At 36.6% G+C, this 22135-nt stretch overlaps 2 protein-coding genes across 4 annotated transcripts in view; both read right to left on the minus strand.

Moving 5' to 3' along the window:
* Positions 1 to 22135, minus strand: part of LOC117982276 (glutathione S-transferase 1-like) — a 174494-nt gene that overhangs the window by 127757 nt on the left and 24602 nt on the right. The window lies entirely within an intron of this gene.
* LOC117982347 (lachesin-like) overlaps positions 16859 to 22135 on the minus strand; it is a 90560-nt gene continuing 85283 nt past the window's right edge. For all 3 annotated transcript variants that reach the window (XM_069498639.1, XM_069498640.1, XM_034968702.2), the window contains one exon: positions 16859 to 17827. In XM_069498639.1, the coding sequence (XP_069354740.1) occupies positions 17730 to 17827 (98 nt within the window). In that variant the 3' untranslated portion in view covers positions 16859 to 17729. The remainder of the gene's footprint in view (positions 17828 to 22135) is intronic.

Below are 22135 nucleotides of genomic sequence, written 5' to 3' on the forward strand. Positions count from 1 at the left end.
ACATTCTGTTTCAAATGATATTCTTTATCATATCTACCACTACTTTAAGAAGGTCACACCCTGGTCATGGCTCTCAAAAATATTGAGAGATCGTGACTGGACACTTAATAGACCAAAAATAGAAAAAGCCTAAAGGGAAAAATATGATATTGCTTTTTAAATATGAAATATTACTCCGAGGTGTTCCGTTATAAAGAAAAAGGTTTACCCCCGTCACGCGTGTGGGGGCGTTGGGGGTTGGGGGTTGGGGGAGACGATGTGTCTTCATTGCCAAAACAATGAATTGGTATTACGCGTCGCGGAATATTATTAGTTATTGTACATTTATTACTGAGGGACAAAATCCGTAACGAGGAAATCCGTAGAAGAACCAGAGTGACCGACATAGCCCAACGAATTAGCCAGCTGAAGTGGCAGTGGGCAGGCCACGTCTGCCGCAGAACCGATGGCCGCTGGGGCAGACATGTTCTGGAGTGGAGACCGCGTATCAGCAAGCGCAGTGTGGGACGACCTCCAACCCGCTGGACTGACGACCTTAAGAAGATAGCGGGAAGTTGGTGGATGAGGAAGGCGGAGGATCGTGTGTGGTGGCGTGCTCTTGGGAAGGCCTATGTCCAGCAGTGGACGCAAATAGGCTTGATTGATTGATTGATTGATTGTACATTTTGGTTGTGGATGAAACACGAGTTTTCACTATCAAGTCAAATATACATTTATACATTTAAATATATAAAACGAAAAGATGACTGACTGACTGATTGATCAATCAACGCACAGCTCAAACTACTTGACGGACCGGTCTGAAATTTGGCATGTAGATAGCTATTATGACGTAGACATCCGCTAAGAAAGGATTTTTGAAAACTCAACACCTAAGAGAGTAACATAGGGGTTTGAAATTTGTGCTGAGGAGGGCCACAGAGGAGGTTTTAGTGGGTAGAAATCCCACATAACCCGATTGGGTATCTTAAGAAGATTTCCCCCTCGGAAGAAAAAAGGGTCAAGTTGCGAAATTTTGAAATTAATTGAACGACGATAAGTTAGCAGCTCGTAAAAGTAAAGCTAGTAGACTAATGGGTAGCAATATACATTCCGAGATAGTCTGAGACTAAAACTACCTAACCTGAAAGACGTACAAGAAATACTCATAAAGTACGTGTAGATACAAGTAAGCGAAAGTCACACACGCTAACTAGTTTCAAGTAAAGTTAGCTGAATGTTTTAACTTAGAATAAAATTTAGTTTCAGCTGAAGTTTTGTGAGCCCCGCGACGTGGCACGTGTCCGCGTTACAAATATATCAAAAAGTTACACGTTTTGTCTGTATATATGTGCCGACTGTAGATAATAAGTCAGACAATGTATATCTTGCAATTGTGCATTGTAAGGTCTTCAACTCCTGAGGATGTTCCGGTGTCGGGGCGAAACGTGCGTCGAGTGTGTTTGGGATTTTTGTGGTGCTGCGTGGTGGTGGTGCGTATTGCTTGCCTAGTGGCTGCTTTTTTCTGCACGGTAAGCTGTGGGAGGGCGGGCGGTGCATGTCGCATGCTGCATGTTGCACCATACAGATTCGACCTGTTTCAGCGGATTATTTATTTATTATTATTATTTATTTATTTATTTATTTATTATTTATTTATTATTTATTTATTATTTATTTATTATTTATTTATTATTTATTTATTATTTAATTAGAACGGCCATAAAGCCAATTACACTAACTAAATTACGAGTACAAACTAACATAAACATACTTACAAAAATTGATAAAATTATAAATTTTAAAAAGCAAAATTATAAATTTTCACAAAAGTGCAAGATCTGACCCATGAGGTCAGCCCATTTGTCATCGTGCGACTAAACGGACTTACGAAAAATTTGGAGCGGTGGCGGAGATAGCTTTAATTAGAGGGTGCATAAACGCAGCAGAGCTTGTTGTGTAGTTCAGAGCAGTCGATCACACCCCTAAGAATCTTTCAAATTGTACCAATTTGGTCGCAGTCTCTTCGGGTTTTGAGCGAGTGGAAACCCAAGTGCCCTTGGAGAAATTTTGTGGGATACATAAATGGGTAATACCCGTGCAATTTTTTATATAAATATATATAAATACCTTAGAAAGGCTTTTTGAACCTTTTCAAGTAGCAAGGTGTAGCAAGTTAAGCTTTTGGTTCATTGTATACAAAGTATACTGTACTGAGTTTCAATAATAAACATTTTCTAGGTTCTAATATTCAGACACGGCTGCTATTCTTTTAAATTTCTGTATCTCTGTACGAGTTAAAACCGTTAACCTCTCGCGGAAGGAAATTTCAATGAATTTTACCCATTCGAGCGTAATATTGCGTCTGAAACGTTTCATCCACTTGAGCGGCGACGTTGCAACTTTTATTGGAAAACTTACCTGCTTTACATGTCCCGCACATTATTAAACGCTTGTAAAAATTCAAAAGGCGGATGAACTTTATTATTGTATCTTTAATAGGTTTTGTGTTGTTTAATTAGGGCTCCGTACCTCAAAAGGAAAACGAAACCCTTATATGATCACTTTGTTGTCTGTCTGTCTGTCAAGAAACCTACTCGTACCATATATGGTACAAGTCACATTGAAGTGTAAATAATAGTAACAGTTGTTTGATACAGATTAGGGTTATACGAATATCGAATTAATAGTAAATTAACAGCTGAACTCGGCTCCCTCAACTAAGTATAAATATAACAAAAGATTGCTTTGTTGCGACGCCGACGTTACGACCACGACATTGAAATCCATACTTAATATTATAAATGCAAAAGTGTGTCTGTCTGTCTGCTAGCTTTTCACGGCCGGCCCAACAGTTTAACTGATTTCGATGAAATTTGGTACAGAATTAGCTTATATCTCGGGGAAGGACATAGGCTACTTTTTATGCCGAAAAAAAGTTTCCACGGTTTTTTTTAAACTTAAATCCACGCGGACGAAGTTGCGGGCATCATCTAGTTTATCATAATAGTGGGAATTACAAATGTTATATTTTGTTGCATGCCCTTTTCATTATTGGTGGTAATTAGTAATGGTGCAGTCCTAGATGGAAGCTGAACTCGGAAGGGGTATCTATTGTCAAAGTCAAAGTCAAAGTCAAATGATTTATTCAAAATAGGTAATTAATAACGCTTTTTGATGGTCAGATGTTGGATTTCTAAGATATAGTGGTGATAATTATTACGCAAACTTAAAACTAAAGCTACGAGGGTTCCAAACGCGCCCAGGTCTGAGAAGAGCCCACAACAAACTCAGCCGGGTATTCTTTTTATTATCACCACTTTACACAATTATTGAAACTTATTAGAACTATCACAATCCGTTAAGCAACTCATTCCCAAGCTTGCTTATCACTTAAATAATCCTTTACATTGTAATAGGATTTTTCAATTGGCAATTTGTATCTAGCCTATTCTGGCTGACCTGGAGCATCATGAATGACCTTGTGCCGCCTGAATCCAGCGGCTCCCTGTGACTCGCCTGATGTCATCCATCCACCTGAATAAATAAATAATCATTTATTGGGGGGGTCTTCCAACGCTGCGCTTTGTGGTTTGACTTGGTGCTTCCCTCAAAAAGCGTAGGAAGCACTAAGTCGAAAAGTTCTTGAGCACACTCTAAGAGTGATATCTATAGAGCGCATTCTGACTTTACTTAGACTTAAGACAGAGTTAAAACGAGACAGAGCTATATCTCTCACATAAGTCTGTCTCGTTTTACTCAATCTTAAGTCTGAGCAAAGTAAAAGTACGCTCTATAGATTTCAGCCTCAGATATTTTATTTCATTCTCAGAAGTATTGCTTCAATGTATTTGCATTCATAGTCGCATGGTATAAATGAGTTTATCCTGCGACAGGCTGCGGCTCAGAATGTGCGAATATCTGTCGGTAGAATCAGGATTCAACTGTATTGTTCCGGACGTCTCCGCCCGGTTAATTAAACTTAGGTATTTATTCGTCGGCTAAATATGGGACAGGAAATAGTCTGCCGAGTTCATTGGGTTATCTTATCTGTTGAGTTATTTTAACTGTTAAGTAAATTTTAGTTTGAATAATGTTTTATTTTCTTTTTCTTTCATTGTATTTTTTTATTTTGTTCTTTTGCTATCCTTCTATCATATCGTCTTCATGTAGAAAACTAATCCACCTTAAATTATGACACTTGAAATTCTATAGCCTTTTTCATCTTATCCCTTATTATGTCTTAGATATAGGATAACTGTGCGTGAAATTTTACAAGTGTCGACAGGCCCGAATCATTCTACTCTTCTGTCCACTGAATGCTAACAAACAACAAATAGGTACTTTTCCAATTTGAACTTTGACATAATTCACATAAAGTTTAAATTACCGTATAACATTTTGTCTAGTCGTCATACTATTGTCGTGTTGTATTTTGTACTTTATTGCTTGAGAAGTAAAGCACTTTTTCATTTTAGCAGATTGTACTCCATTTCTCAATTTGTGAAAAGGAGTAGTTCGTATGAATTTTCTTTATAGCGGCTGACCGTTTCCTGATCGCGCCAAATGGCTCTTTGTGAAATTTTTACCGACTTTAAATTTACTATTTCAACAGAAGAAAAGTAAAAATCAACGTTTATTTCTGTTGCGGTGTCTAAGTTTTTGATTTTTATTTCTGTGCTGCGTTTTTATTTAAAAAAACTTGCTTTAAAATAATCGATGTCCGTGTACCTACCTATAAGTTAATTTACTTGATTACTACAATGAACTAATTTGTCCGCTTATATTTATTTAAAAAAAAATAATGAAACTTAAAAAAAATTGATTAGTTAACACTTAAAAGAAATTTCATTGTTGTATGAAATTCAGTGAAAAGTTTCAGTAATGCCCTTTGTTTTTTACTGTGCCACTGTAATCAACGTTTTCTGTTACATAACATAGCAACTCTACCCATAACTCACTCATATATAGCTATATCATATATCTAATCATAACTCACTTTTTTCAATTACATCAAAGGCATAAGTCGCTGCTTCAAAATCCACACCCAATGTTATCAAAAGAAACGGTCACATATAGTTTCTTAACTTAGCTATTAACCTCTGCTCACAGCTATAGCGTAGTTTTGGTGACGAAACAGCCTATTTGGTACAACATACCTCATTTTGTCATGTTATCCATACTAATATTATAAACGCGAAAGTGTGTCTGTCTGCTAGCTTTTCACGGCTCAATAGTTTGACCGATTTTGATGAAATTTGGTTCAGAGTTAGCTTACATCCCGGGGAAGGGCATAGGCTACTTCTTTTCATTCCGGAAAATGATAAGATGAAAAAATAGAGTTCCCACGGGATTTAAAAAAAATCCTAAATCCACACGGACGAAGTCGCGGGCATCATCTAGTAAGTATTTTTTTTTTTTTAAGAATATTAGCCATGTTGAATGACTAATATTCCCCTTTCCTCTCCAACTAAGCGTCAAGCTTGTACTAGGAGTAGGTACGACAATAGTGCAACGGGCGGGGTTTGAACCGTCGACCTTTCGGTTTTCAGTCCACTCCTTTACCGGTTGAGCTATTGAGGCTCTAAATATGATTATCAAACATGCTGTATAACATTGCTAGTTAATGTACAAAGCCTTAAATGCATCTAATACCGATACCGAAACCAAACACAGCGAGCGGATCAAATATTCAGATAAGTACATACAAGCACCAAAGTGGAATTCTGAGTCCTGAATATTGAAGCGCGCAAGGCACAATGTTGCAGCTCGGATCGCTCCGCGTACACGAAGCGTTGCAACTTTTATTGGAAAACTTGGCCGAATTTACATGTCCCGCACATTATTAAACGCTTGTAAAAGTTAAAAAGGCACCTCGCTTCCCCTTTGCTTGTATCTATCGAGTTTTCGCTTCGTTCGTTTTTATCGACTATTTGATTATAAACTTAACTGCGATCTCATGGTATTTGCGTAGCTGTGGCGTAGCTATACATATGTATATCCTAGTATATTAAATGCACTTCTCCGTTAGATAGTGATAGATAAAGTCAAAGTCAAAGTCAAATGATTTATTCAAAATAGGTAATTAATAACTCTTTTTGAAAGTCAGATGTTGGATTTCTAAGATATAGTGGTGATAATTATTTCGCAAACTTAAAACTAAAGCTACGAGGGTTTTTAAAAATCCCGTGGGAACTCTTTAATTTCTCGGGATAAAAAGGTACCTATATCACTCTCCAGTTCTTTAACTGTAGACGTGCAAAAATGACGTCGATCCGTAGCTCCGTTACGACGTGATTGACGAACAAACCAGCCAACAAACAAACTTTCGCATTTATAATAAGGGTTCCTACCGATGATACCTACTTGAAATTCATTTTAAATAAATACGAGTAGGCATAGGTGATAGTCTAGTGGTTACTACATCCGCCTCCTATAATTCTGGAGGTCGGAGGTTCAATCCCGGGCTCGCACCTCTAATAATTTTTCGAAATAATGTGCGTTTTGAGAAATTAAATATCACTCGCTTTAACGGTGAAGGAAAACATCGTAAAGAAACCTGCATGCCTGAGAGTTCTCCATAATGTTCTCAAAGGTGTGTGAAGTCCGCCAAACTCTTCGACCTTCTCATACTGAGAGGAGACCCGTGCTCAGTAGTGAGCTGGCTATGGTTTGATCATGATGATGATGATGAAGTATGTACCTACTATGTTAGTTTCAAAATGAAAGCAATCGATATGCAATTACTAAATTCCGTTATAATCAACAGCAAATTCCCTGCATTGTGTAGATAGGTAGGTAGGTGATTGTGATTTTGCCGGGTTCAAACATTTCAAATTTGATATTATTGCATAACTAGCTTATGTGTAGACACTTTAGCTGCATCCCACATTCAGGCGACCTCCTCTATGGCGGGTGCAGCGGCCATCAGCGCCGAACAGGCCAAGAGGCGCAAATATGAAAACCTCGATGGGACCTTCGTATTCGTGCCTTTTGGTGTGGAGACCTTGGGGCCGTGGGGCCCGGGGGCTCGAGCTCTTTTTGAAGAAATTGCGAAAAGAGTTATCGAGTCAACCGGGGACCCGAGAGCTGGCAGCTACCTTGGTCAAAGAATTAGTTTGGCCATCCAAAGGGGTAATGCTGCCAGCATCTTGGGTACAATGCCTCGCTGCGGTGGTCTCGATGAGGTATTAGATTTAATTTAATTTATTTTAGTTTTAATTTAATGTTGTTTTTTTAGATTTAAGTTTATTAATAGTTTATTTAATAAATTTTATGTGAAATGTAAAATAAATATTATCACTAGCTTATTCCCGCTACTTCATCCGTGTGAATGTTTTCATTTATTTGCTAAAGTAGCTGACGCCCGCGACTTCGAACGCGTGGATTTAGGTTTTCAAAAATCCCGTGGAAACTCTTTGATTTCTTGAGATAAAAAGTAGCCTATGTCACTCTCCAGGTCTTTAACTATATCCATGCAAAAAATTACGTCGATCCGTTGCTCCGTTGCGACGTGATTGAAGGACAAACCAACAAACAAACACACTTTTGCATTTATAACAAGGGTAGTGATTTCACAAAGTGTCGCCTTAAAAAGATATTACAGTAGCTTGCAAGAAATATTTTACATCGACCTTTAGAAAGAGATAGCGATTTTGTAGAGCGCTGTCTTTGTCGTAAAAACTGACAAAACGTCACATAGGTATGAGTGACAGAGACAACGCTTTACGAAGCCAAAACCTCTTTCTAAAGGTCGATGTACAATATCTATTGCCGGCTATTGTTCGTAGATACTTTTAGATCTATTAATTTAGTTTAGTTAACAAATCGTGTACAACAGCATTAGCACCATCCAGCTAACATAGTAGCTTTGTAAACCCATTAAACTAGATCGTAAAACACTTAGTACAGAAGTTATAGCGAGTAGAAATATATCTCAAAAATTCCCTTTGAGTAACTTTAAGTACCGAATACAAAGAATTGGGAATCCGTGACAAGAATCTTTAACGTTACGAAAATGCGAAACTGAAATAAGGGTATAAGCACATCTGCTCGATCGACTTCGAAACGATGTTTTCGATCAGCATGGATCGGTTTATGTGTTTGACCGATCGGCTGATATCGGTGGATAAAGGTATTGCACATTACACAGACTCGACGCCGGTTCACAAGAAAGCATGAAAATATGAGTTTTAAGAAAAAAGGCAAAAAGTATATGTACGACGTTATTATCTCACCAACGTTTCGAGTGGCTGTTTTTTTTTTTTTTTTTTTTTTTTTTTACACTTTATTGCACACAACACAAAGTAAACATTGAAAAAACACATGCTACATCTATTAGAATAAGATCCTGTATTGTGTTTTTTAATACAGGATCTTATTCTAATAGATGTAGCATGCAAAGGCGGCCTTATCGCTAAAGCGATCTCTTCCAGGCCACCTTTGACGAAAGGAATCACGAAAGCACGGGTTGGTGCGGCAGCCGAAAATGGCCCTAGTTATTATTATAAATTAGACTACATACACAGTACATTCAAATAATACACAAATAAATATAATTATATATACCCATATACATATCTCTATAATATACTACATAATTCTGTTTACATAGATAAATAATAGTTCTTCAAACGATTTTTGAAGGTGTTTAAGCGTTTTTAAGGTGTGCTGTTTTGTTATTTTTTTATTATATTTATTTTATTTGACTAACTAACAACATTCAAATGGTTGTGCAAATAAAGTGTATTTTTTATTATTATTCACACATACACAAGTAAGTACATAAAAAGAGATTTATAACTGAAAGACACATAGCATAAACGTTAACAACTGGCTAGTAAAAAAGATTTAGGTACAATGATGTCATAAAAGTTTAAAAGGTAGTAAAGTAGGGTAAAATGCAATAAAGAATTAGCACGTTAAATCGTTAAATCTCTTACAAACTAATTAGCTCCCTTTCGTAGTTTAAATTAAATAAATGCGAAGACCTTAAAATAATCTATCAATCGATTGATTTGATGTAATAAGAACTGTCGATCATTATTGACTAATCACTCTATCTATTTCGATCGATGGCATTAATGTTGATCGGTAGGGTGTGGCATTGCCCTAATATTGCTTTTAAATATGAAACATCACCCGTGAAGTGTTGTTATGAAGAAAAGGGTTTACCCGCGTTAGCTACCCACCGCAGGTAGCGATATGTTGTATTGAGAATTCGATGATCATTACGCATAATATCAAACACCGGCCAAGTGCGATTCAGGCTCGCGCAACGAAGGCTCCGTACTACAGTCGCATTTTGCACGATAATTCAAAAACTATGATGCGATAGGTCGGTCGGAGCCTCGTGCAGCTCCTCGTTCGTGCAGGTTGTCGCCTGTTGGGCACGCAGGGCATGTGCGCAATGCTCTGTCTCGGGGACCGCAGATGCGCTCATGTCCAGAGATCAAGCCCCACCACGCTAAGTTTGCCCTAGAATTCCCCAGTTCCAGATTGGTCAACTGAGGTTTTTAGCTCTAAGGCCCTGGGAAACGGAACAAAATGTAACTTTCAATAAGAGATAACTCCACTTTTTGTGAGTTTGATCCTCATTCCAACTTCGCTACAAAAAACGAAAACACAAAAGTTATTTATGGCCATAACCCAGTCATTCAATAAATAGTGCAGCGTGAATGGTAGGGGGAAAGGGGGACGGGCTCGTCTGCGGCGGCTTGTGTCAATTAGACTAGTTCTGAGATGCGGTCTGCCACCTCGGAGCCTGCGCTAAATTTACTGCGGGACTGCGGACTTATTGCTCTGTAAGGCGTCATCTCCACGGGCGGGAGTATCGCGGCGATAGTCGCGCAGTGCCATCAATTTCGATGCAACTCTTCAAAAATTCCAAAATTCAAAGATTCTTTATTTGCGGAAACATTTTGCGATGAGATGTTATTACATATTGTCCAGTAGAAATGTTTCGCGTTACATATTAGGCATGCAAATCTTATGGGCTAATCTCCACAGGGCGATATTATCGCGGCGATACGACGAGTGACTCTGGACGAGTAAGTATAACGTTACGGACTCGTCGCGTCTCGCGGCGATACCGCCATATTACACCACAGTTGAGAGGCGCGATGAGGCGTTGCGGTCACGTCACACGGCGATCTCGTGGCGTTTCGTTGCGAGTCACGACGAATCGTTGTACCGTGTGTAAATTATCTGACGATAGTAGGACGGAATCGCTGCGATTCTCTCGTTCGTGGAAATGGCACCTAAGCCTACCGTTATTGGGACGAACTACGTGAAATATCTAATGAGAACTTTATTATTCTCAGGTGTGGAATTAGTTTTAGTATTGTTTAAAGTTCCGTACCAGAGTAGTACAGCCTCGAAATCTGTTGCGGTGTATAGAGCAAGCTAACAACGACTTTTTTTTTTTTTTTTATTCAGATACAAGTTAGCCCTTGACTGCAATCTCACCTGGTGGTAAGTGATGATGCAGTCTAAGATGATAGCGGGCTAACCTGGAAGGGGTATGGCAGTTTTTGTTAAACCCATACCCCTTTGGTTTCTACACGGCATCGTACCGGAACGCTAAATCGCTTGGCGGCACGGCTTTGCCGGTAGGGTGGTAACTAACCACGGCCGAAGCCTCCCACCAGACCAGACCAGAAATTTAGAAATTATAAAATTCCAAACCCCTGCCAGGAATCGAACCCGGGACCTCCCACTATTAAGACCACAGCGCTCACCACTGCGCCAGGGAGGTCGTCAGACTAGGTACCTACTCAACAACTGAAATCAAAGCATTACTTTTAAACAAAAAACTAACACCTTTTAAACAAAAAACTAAATCAAAATCGGATCATCCGTTATGCCACAGACAGACACCCAGATACACTAGTACGAGATTTTATGTCTTACCTTAAGTTGATAGTATTCGAGTGTCGAAACACTTCCGCGAAAGCTCAAGTTTGTCTACACATTCGTTTATTTCGCAACGTTTCTAGAATTCGAGAGTCAAACCACAATTACGTCAAAGTAAAATGGAGCCAGCGCTCCAAGCGGAAACGTTGCGAAATTAAAATTAGTGGCATTGAATTTTTGACTTCATTTCAAGGTTCTTTAGGTCCATTTTACTTTGACGTTATTGTGTTTCAACTCTCGAATTCTAGCAACGTTGGTGAGGCGTAAAATCTTATACTAAGCGTACAGATATGCATGTTAAACCACGTTTTTAAACTTATAACACCCCTGGTTTCGCGCCAGGAGGTAAAAACACGCACAGCACGGTGCCACAGTGAACCTGAGTGAGGGAACTCTCAGTTTGATCCGGAATCGACGATATGTCAAATATTAGGCTATGAAATCAAAGAAAAATAGGGCTACCTAGCGTCAAACGTACCTACTAACATTTGACGACTGCAAGTGACGTCGAGGCCTCGACGTTTTGTTAGAAGTTCCCTATGGGAACTGTGACGGTATGTTTTCTATAGATAAGTATAAGTTTCCGTAAAATAAAAAGTAAGGTTTCGATACCCAAAACCGATACGACAAAAAAAAACAATGGTTTGGAGAAATTAAGATAAGATAAGATAAGATAAGATTTATTTATTTGCTTTCATGTATATTTACATTCTAAATAATATCTGTCCCGGCTTTACTCACGTGTGTAGTCGACGTTAGCCCGACTAGTTTCGAACCCATACGGGGTCCTTTTTCAAGGGAGTCCGTTCGCGCACGCGCCATAAATGCTAAAATACATTTACATTAATTGATGGTGGGTGCTTAAAGCTAAATATAAGTAGTACATGAGACCCTGGCAGGGTATTGCAAATACAGTTCTAGGTACTTACAATAAAATGATAAATATTAATAAAATGATAAATATTAATAAAATGATAAATATTAAAGATACAATAAAAGGTTACAATTTCTCCCGTGGAAATTCCACGGGAGATTTCTTTATTGGTAGAATCAAATTGAATTGAGCATTCGGAACTTGTTATCGAGGTTATTTCCGAAGTGTCAAATATTAGTTTACGTAATGGTGGGAAATTTAATTTGAGTATTGTGAACTGAGTATTAGGTAACCGAACATTGATTTAATATGCAAATATACACATTTCCACGGTTATAGATGTTTTTAGGGTTTCGTACCTCAAAAAGACAAAGGAACCCTTATAGGATTACTAATTCGTTGTCTGTCTGTCGTGTCTGTCAAGAAATGTACAGGGTACTTACCGTTGACCTAGAATTATGGAAATTGGCAGGTAGGTAGGTATTATAGCAGACATAAGGGGGGAAATCTGAAAACCGAGAATTTGTGGTTACATCACGAAAAAAATTAAAATGCGTTAATGAAAAATAATTAATATTTCCAATTTTGAAGTAAAATAACTGACATTTTCACATAAACCCTAAACACTTCCATTTCAGGGCGCGCGCGTACATTTTAAAATTGCGTTATTAATCATCACCGTAACTATCATATATCAATTAATTATTATCATCTTACAAATTCAACAACTCCCAATCAAAGTGTGTACAATGGTATCTATTTTGAATGAATGGCTTAGTCTTTAAAGGCCATATCTATTTATCTTTTTGTACGAGTGTTTAGAATGAATGGCACAGTATGGTATGGTATGGTATGGTAACTGTAGATAAAAATATGGGGATCGTGTCTCGGTAGCGCGCTGGCGAATTGCTTTCAAAACATAAATATAGCAATACCAATTACAACCCGGGTATCTTTAAAACAAGAGTGAATAGGCATCTTCTAGGTAAACGCGTCCCATCTTAGGCCACATCATCACTTCCCATCAGGTGTGATTGTGGTCAAGCGTACACCTATAATGAATAAAAAAAAAAAAAAAAAATAGAGTGGTTTATACATGGGTATGTCAGTTTTGCTACATGGCATCGTACCGGAACGCTAAACCTTTGCCGGTAGGGTGGTAAAACAGGGGGTGGTAACTAGCCACGACCGGGATTTCCCACCAGACCAGACCAGAAATTAAGAAATAATAAAATTCCAAACCCCTGCCAGGAATCGAACCCGGGACTTCCCACTAATAAGACGACAGCGCTTATCACTGTGCCAGGGAGGTCGTCAAAATAAACATTGTTAGTATCAATTAAAAGTCAAACTCTTCAAACAGGAACACAAGGGAAAATTACATAGAAACCGAACTGGTGCTAAAAATAATTAAGGGTAGATCTGCGGGTCGGACAATCTTATCGAGTGGCCATTCCAGGCCGTTCCCACTCACTCTGACAGACGTTATCGGTTCGTGAATCGATGGTCTTTAATTGATTCCCTCTTTTCAACGTTCCCAACCTCCCCTTTGTCTTTTTCTAATAGAAATTCAACGCGGGTACCGCTAACGAATTTTTCTTAAAAAGAATTTTAGGTTAGGAGCTGGTAAACGATTTTAATTAATCTTTTATACGGTCTTATGTACAAAACAAAGTTCATAGATTTATCTTTTCATCATCTAGGACCAAAATTTAATATAGCCATCCGATATAATAATTGCAACCCTTTCAATGGGCTGACACTCAATACCCATAAAGTAAAAAAAACTTAGTAATCATTATTAAATTACTAGTTTATCTCTGTGACTTCGATTTACGCATACGCATGGATTAAAGATTGTAAAGATTCCTTTAAAACTGTCTTATATAGAAATGTCCATGTTTGTAGATCCAGCTGTATAAGCTGTACGTTGATAGTATATTAGTCAGTTAGTTTTTTGTTTTTTAAGTAATAAACTATGCATCATAAACAAGGAATATTTATTAAAAAAACGTTATGCCCTGCCATTTTCAATTTATTTGTTAAAAAAAATTAATACCCCATACATCCTTGTTATATTTCTATTGTTTTGTTTTTGGTGTACAATAAAGAATATTTTACTTTACTTTACATTCAAATCTGTTCAGGCATTTAGAAGTTAATATGATGGAACAAAGAAACTCACATATAAACACTGCAGCGTTACAAAACTTTTTTGGCAGTCGTATAAAAATACGCCTGGTTGGATTGTTGCATTGAAACGATAATATCCGCTCGCTCCCAGACTACATCCGATAAAAGTGAAAGAATAAATACTGTTCTTTTAAATGGGCGCCTGAAATGGGGAGCTTTACAATTATTTATGGAAGCTTCGCGGCTGCGGTGATAAAAACATTTTCTTCCCACACTATTTCAAATGTGTACTTGGAGTTAGACTGCTAATGCTCGCTTGCCTTCTACCTCGTTTTGTTTTTGTGTACGCTTCACTTGTTTTCAGGATTAGGTATTCCCTTTGTTTTTCTCCTATTTATTCACCCACAAATATAACAACAAAAGATAAGATAAGTACTTTATTTGCTTACTTGTAAAAATTATAGGTATCCTAAATTCAAATACTTTTTACTAGCTGATGCCTGCGACTTCGTCCGTGTGGAATTAGGTTTTTAAAAATCCCGTGGGAACTCTGATTTTCCGGGATAAAAAGTAGCCTATGTCACTCTCCAGGTCTTTATCTATACCCATGCAAAAAATCACGTCAATCCGTTGCACCGTTGCGATGTGATTGAAGGACAAACCAACAAACCAATAAAGCAACAAACAAACACACTTTCGCATTTATAATAAGGGTAGGTACTGATAAATGCAGTTAATCACGGCTGAACTTACGTGATTAGTCAGAGTGAAGCGAGGTGGCTCCGTCATCTCCAAACGTGTTCTGCAGATCTTCATCGCTGGCACCGCCACCGTAGTCCAGGCATGCGGAACTCATATGCTCACCTCAGTCACTCTCACGCTGTGGTTTGTATGTCGCAGCGCAGCTCTTGCGGCTTACAGTCTCCTTCGGGCCGCGTCGCCAGCAGAGGTCCTTTGAAATAGGACCCCGGATGGATTTGAAACTAGTCAGGTACTCCCACTAATCACGGGAGTACAATCGTGAGAGATTCGAATTAATGCACAGAGTTAAATAAAAACTATCGGGAAGCTCGCGGCATGTAAAATTGTTTTCATTAAACTTTTTTACTTCCAGTAAAATATCATAATAATATATTCAATCTATCTGTGATATGATGTAATTTGTTAGATAAGACCATAAGATTTTTGATAAATAACAACGTAGCTAAGTAACTTATTTACCGATTATCGTTAGATTGAATATTGAAAATGATCGTTAGAAGTTTAAAAAAATGATACGCAATATTATTTTATACTAATTTATTTAATATTCTTATTTACATCGTCGAAATCGCACAATCATCTGTACAATATAATATTATGTTTGTTTTGTAAAGATAAATTTAGCCTAGTGATAATATTATCTCTTGATCTTAATAAAAGATATGCTTTTATACATTTATAGGTACATAATCTAATTTTTTAGATCAACAAATTTATTTATTATTTAAGTTATATACTTAGCTGTTAAATTTAACATTATGTGCAATAATTGTTTAAATTTATATTTACAGGTAGGTATATAAGCGTGAAGGGCAAGCCGGGTTATAAATACTAGTAACAAGAGTTCTTATTAACTAAAACAGTTTTTTTTTGTTTTTGTCAATTTGGAATGGATTGATACTTTGATCACCAAAGTGGAAAAAAGTAGCGTAAAAGTTAATATTTAAAATTTAAGAAAAGTTCAAAATTAAGAGAAGTTTTAATTTAAGAACGACTTAGTATTTAAAAAGTCTTGAAATTCAAGCAAACTTGCTAAAAAAACTACCAAATTCTACTATTAACTATAAACCCTGACCGTTCGACTGTTACGCCAGCCTTCAAGTGATATAATTCCCAGGTGATTTGATTCCACCTTTTACTCCACTTTGATTTCTGATGTCACTTAGGTGATCTAAGTGTAACATACCATTGATGATTAAATTTCAAATGCATTATTTCCCATTTGATCGAATGAAACTGAGCATTAAACCACAAAGGCTGATGTTTGATGGGTTACGAAAGTTCCAAAATTCCCGTAACAATAACAAGTTTAAAAGTTACACAGATTTAAAGATTTGTATGTAAATCTTGTGAGTTTAATTGCTCATTACTCAAATGAGAGTCAAACTACGTTAAACCAGGGTTATAATTAACACAAAATTGGAACAACTAATTACAATTTGACATTAAAAACAAAGTATTCCTACTGTCTCTGGCTTAGACCATCTAAAGACGGTCAGGTAACTCCGTGTTTTGACTAAACGTAACATTTAAAGTTAACAAAGTTCAAAATTAACTTACAAGTTAACAGTGGGGGAAGTTCTAGAAAGTTTTTTGGCACATTGGAATAACAATTTCAGCGAAGCATGGCACACAATAATTAATACAATACGAATGTCTGAGAAATGGTCAACAATTTCTAAATGTATTTTATAGAGATTCTTCATTAAAAAAAATTACATCGGTAGGTTGTTGTTGTGGAATATACAGAAAGGTTTGAACTCCCACGGTATTAATATTCCAAGAAAATCCTTATTACCATTATATATGTATTTATTTATTTATATATGATTAATGAAAGTCAAGAATATTGCGGAATATTCGTAAGGATCTGAGAATTCGTATTCGTATTTATATTTCAAGAAAATCCATAGCATTGTGGCCCTTTTCATTATTATATAATGGAATGGGCCACAACTCTCAGCAATGAGGATTGCGATTATTATTTTTGTATATACGTAAGTCTCAACAACATCTGTAGATAGTTTCAACTCAATCGTATGAAAGATGTGCTAACGCATAAATAACAAACAGACAAACGAAATGATATTAATTGATTGCTTAAAAGTATATAACTCCAAAAAGTTAGAGGTGCATGTCTGAGATCGCCGCCAAATAAAAGGTCGACGGACATCTTAAAGGTTATGGCTTCATCTATCGATTCTTAAATGGTGACCATGTTTAATCTTAACCTCAAATTATTCACCATCTCTCAGTCTATAACCTACCTTTTGCAGTACATAGTGCAAGTACATTGGGTATAAAATGTAAATTTGGGATGGGAATGGAGAGGAATCCACGAATCATGAATAATATTCCAATAACATTTTAAACTATTCCGAATAACTTTGATGTAAATTAAATGAAAATTAATTTTGGTGAATTCACAGAGGAAGAATAACTTGATTATGACTTTATATATCACAAAATTACTTAATAATTATTGCATTTAAATGAATGGGCAAAAATATACAGAGCTTTAAGCAAGCTTCAACCCTCTCAATAATTTAATAGTTCTGAATCAAAGATGAATACATGGATATTAAAAAACAAAACCAACATGCAACCGAGATAAGGAAGAACTCAAATAAGAAAATGCCACATGGTAATAATTATCAATTACTAAATTATTCTAATGATTTGACGAAACTACTTAAAGCCCTGCAGAGGAAATGATTAATTTGAATAATACGGTAAGAAAGTTACAACTCTCAAGTGGAAATACCAAGTAAGTAAAAGCTCTAAATGAAAAAAGTAAAAATGGAAGATAAAATGGAAGTACAAGTCGAGATACAATTTGTGTTTGGCTTACATTCTACTCGTATTCCTTGTAAAGGTTAAATTAACCTTGTCGATATAAATACGAAATTCTCACTCTCAATATTAACCGAAGGATATGACGCTACGAGTTTCCGTATGATATGTTATGTTATTTTCAAAATGAATCATAACTTATGTTCAAAAACTAATAACAATTCAAAAATTTCAATAATTGTAGAAATCATTTCGACAGATAAATTTATATATTTCAAAAACAATTAATAACAAAATCTGTAAAAATATCAATTTGAACTAAAACGACGATGGCTAAGAAGGACTGCCGCCAGCATTGTAGATTTCTTGTGCCTAAAACAAAGAAAAAGTATATTAATGGATTTTTGAAAATAGACACTATACGGGATAGGCATCAAATTAATATCTTACTTATTATATATTTAAAAAAGCCAATATTTGGATATCGATATATTTTTTGTAGAACTATATAAATATTATAAAGACCCTTCAGCTACGTTTATGTGTTTAAAACTCCAAACGAAAGCATGCCATCAAAATACGTGGGTAAAGTAATGCAATCAGACAAAATAAATAATATCAAAAGTGAAAAGCGGGGAACGGGAAGCAACAACGAAGGAACAAGTCAAAATTTTAAAAGATAAAGAAGCATAATACAAAAAGAATGAAAGTAAACGAGACTGAAGAAACGAAAAGCGAAACAAAATACAAAATGCTTTGTGCATTTAGACGCGGAGAAAGCCGAGAGAGGGACGCATTCGTAAATTTATTTACATGCGGATATTTGTGCTACGGAAGAGGTGTTCCGTAACGTAGTTTTGTAATTGCTTGTTGGGCGATTGTGTTTGCTTTTATATTTTGGATTTATCTACGCGTTAGAAACTAGGCTGGATTTTTAAAATTTAACCAACCATATGACCGTAATAATGATTTCTGGTCTACTAATTGGTCAAGAAGAGATTGTTTACTTTAGATTTTTCTGTTTAAATTGATGACCTTAATCGTTAAAGGGAATTACCTAAGTAATCTGAAAAATGAATTGAAAATTGGACTAATCATAACTTTTGAGAATCAGTAGTCTGGTCAGACTGTGAAGCTGGCAACATTTGAAAATAGATGAATTTGAGTTAAATAAATTATATAAATGAATTAAAAAATTGTTGGCAACAACCCCAAATCTTTTCCTTTTAAAACAACTCTTTTATTAGGTCTGAAAATAACAATGTCAGTCCCACAAAAAATAATGAAAATTATGGTATCATCTTTAATTTGTTCAAGTAGTAAACAAAAGTACAATAAATAAATAAAAAAGATGGCATTGATCAATACAATAAACTACAAGTAGAATCCCGAATCAAACTTAATAGTTCATCTTTCTCCAGACTTCCACCAAGTCTAGCAACGATACCTAATATAAGCTTTACAATTGAGAATGAAAAATATGGCATCATCTTTATTCCGTTCAGTAACAAAGAAAAGTAATTCAATTTATATCACAATTGGAAACCAATAATTTTCAATTGGATTGAGAACCCGAATTGCAACAATTTTAAGTACATTTCTTAGATATCGGATACCAGATAATCTAGTTCACGCTCCGCTGCAGATCCCGGTATAATCTCATTACTGCCACAATGGCGCAATATGGACCGAAACTTCCAATTTTATTGTTAACTAGCTTCTCTCTGCGGATTTGGTCACGAAAACTAAAATGAAATTAGTAAATTCTTATTCAAAACTTTTAGTTCTTGGACAAATCAACCTCTCTTACCTAACCTTTTGTACCTCTGGTTTTATATGACGCTTTGTCGGTCTCAACTACAGACAATACTCTACAAATCCACTATCTCTTTCTAAAGGTCGAAGTACATTTTTTTTGCTGCGTTCTGTTAACTTGTTATTGCAATTTTCCTTTGGATATTCTATAATATAAAAATGAATCACTAAATGTGTTGCTCATCGCAAATCTCGAGAACAGTTGAACCGATTTCGCTAACTCTTTTTTTATAATATTCCTTGAAGTACGAGGATGGTTCTTACGGAGAGAAAAATTTAATTCAACCTCCCCCTCAATTTTCTAAACTCCACCCGAGCGATGCCGGGGCGGTTCAGCTAGTGTTTCAATGAAAGAGACAGTCCCGTTGCAGTATCACATATAGATAGTTAATTTCCACAATGGGAACCCTCATATTTTATTCAAACGCGTTTCTCTATTTGATATCATATTATTCGGCTGTTCAAACACTTTTTCCTCAAGCTTGGGGAGCTGAAAGAATTGATTGTACGCGGTCTGCACTGAATATTTATGAGGGTTAAGTGTGTATGCGAACTCGTTGAATGTTTAATCTCTATTTGGCGGTAGATGGAAGCGACCCGCCTCGTCGCGAGCCTAGTTCCAACGGAACTCGAGCCTCAATAGCTCAACCGGTATAGGAGTGGACTGAAAACCGAAAGATCGACGGTTCAAACCCCGCCCGTTGCACTATTGTCGTACCTACTCTTAGCACAAGCCTGACGCTTAATTGGAGAGGAAAGGGGAATATTAGTCATTTAATATGGCTAATATTCTTAAAAAAAAAAAAAAAAACCCTTAAAAAAACCTCTCTGCAAACCAAACACACGGCACGCCAGATCTGCCCGCTTTAAGGCCTATTTAGTCATTCAGGTTATTAACCGCTTTAAAGTGCTTGACAAACAAGAGTCAAAATATTACGAACATCAAAAATTTAAACCTTTCGTACTTTGCTATGGAATGAACGTCGCTTCCGTTTTCCTCGATAGCTATAATATTGATACCTTTGAAAGAAAAGTGAATAGACACCTTCTAGGCAGGCGCACTCCACCTTAGGCTGCATCATCTCCTACTGTTTGGTGTGATTGTAGTTAAAGTGCAAGCCAAAAAAGACAAAAACTTTATTTAGAGCTCTTTCAATGAAAAAAAGATGCATCGGTACCAAAAGTATGGGAGATCCAGTAACAGATGGCATAGGTAACGTTTAAGTGCAGAAACCAGCCCAGAATGTAGAAGAAGAAGAAGGTCCATGGGGTCACTCCACTGTTTAACCTCACAAAGATAAAAAACTAACTGTCACAAGGATACGTCTGAAGAATAATATGAAAATAGGGATGCTATACGTAGATGCTAGTGTAAATGTGACTCAGCAATAAATGGGTCTTAAACAAGAAAAAAAAACGTATTTGAAAAAAGGTTGATGCTCTTTAACACAGAATCAAGGACCACCCAGAGGGGAAATGACAAAGTGTCACGAATGAAAAATTAAAGAAGAATGCTTAAAACTTCCCTATAGTATCAATAAAATGTTTAATAATGGCACTTCTAGTTGTTCTAGTGCTGTGCGGTGCGCGAGTTCACGTTTATTTTTTATTTTTCCCCGCGAAGGGAAGACGTCTTCAATAATGCAGTGTATTGTAACAAGAGCACAGAGCGACACTAAACCCCATACGGCTCAACGTTCCGCCAACTATGGGAACTGTGAGGGAAAAGGGGTTTTTACTTGCTAATAGACAATGGGAGTTAATAAAGTTTTTCTGGTGGGAGGCCTCGGCCGTGGCTAGTTACCACCCTAGCGGCAAAACCGTGCCGCCAAGCGATTTAGCGTTCCGGTACGATGCCGTGTAGAAACCAAAGGTGTATGGGTTTAATAAAAACTGCCATACTCCTTCCAGGTTAGCCCGCTCCCACCTTAGACTGCATCGTCACTTACCATCAGGTGAAATTGCAGTCAAGGGCTAACTTGTATCTGAATTTTAAAAAAAAGTTATTTTTAGGGTTCCGTATCTCAAAAGGAAAAGCGCAAGGAGAGTGGACAACTATTGGTTCAAACGACGATGACTAAAATATAATTCATGAGTCCAGAATATGTTTCTGGACAGCTCATTTATCACTAGTTTTAATTTCAAAAAAGTGCTGACTAAGACCTATTTTAGTGCAGTATTTAAAATAGAAAATACGGTGCATTGTTTTAAAATATAGAAAAGATTAATAATTACTGAAACGAAAATAACTAAATCCAAATGATGAAAATGAAATGGAAAACAAACTGACTATTTCAATACAATCATAATATCTACTCGTATGTCTACCAAATCCAATGAAGCAAATTTTAAAATTGTTGCGATGTATTAATTAGAGTGCAATATAAAATATTTAGTTTTATTACATACATCAAATTTAATTGATTACTCCAGTCTCGTTAAGAAAATAGCGAGTTAATGTAATAATAATAATTTTTAACCATATATTTTTTATTCTAAACAGTGATGCGTAAGAGAAGCGCAACTGTAGTGCGACTAAACTGCGCTGTCGCTGGGCTGTCGCGCGACTTAAGTGCAACCACGTTGGGGGCTGTATTACTACGGCCGAACAATCTTTTTTCTTATGATTTGACAAGGCTAGCCTAATATTGAGTGGAAATCTGTTTGCGGCAAAACGCACGCGGTTTTTTCTTCAGCATCTTGTCCGGATAAAATGAGTCCCCTTACTCTAAGCGTGAATTCTAAAGCTATAAAGTTTAAAATTTGAAGACAAGAAAACAAGAAAAAGGAACGGAATTCCGCGCAAACGCGTACATTTTACCGCGTGCGTTTTTCCAAATGGGCCCGAAGCCGCAATTTTCAATG

The sequence above is a fragment of the Maniola hyperantus genome, chromosome 5 (assembly GCF_902806685.2).
Source record: "Maniola hyperantus chromosome 5, iAphHyp1.2, whole genome shotgun sequence".
Taxonomy (NCBI): Eukaryota; Metazoa; Arthropoda; class Insecta; order Lepidoptera; family Nymphalidae; genus Maniola; species Maniola hyperantus.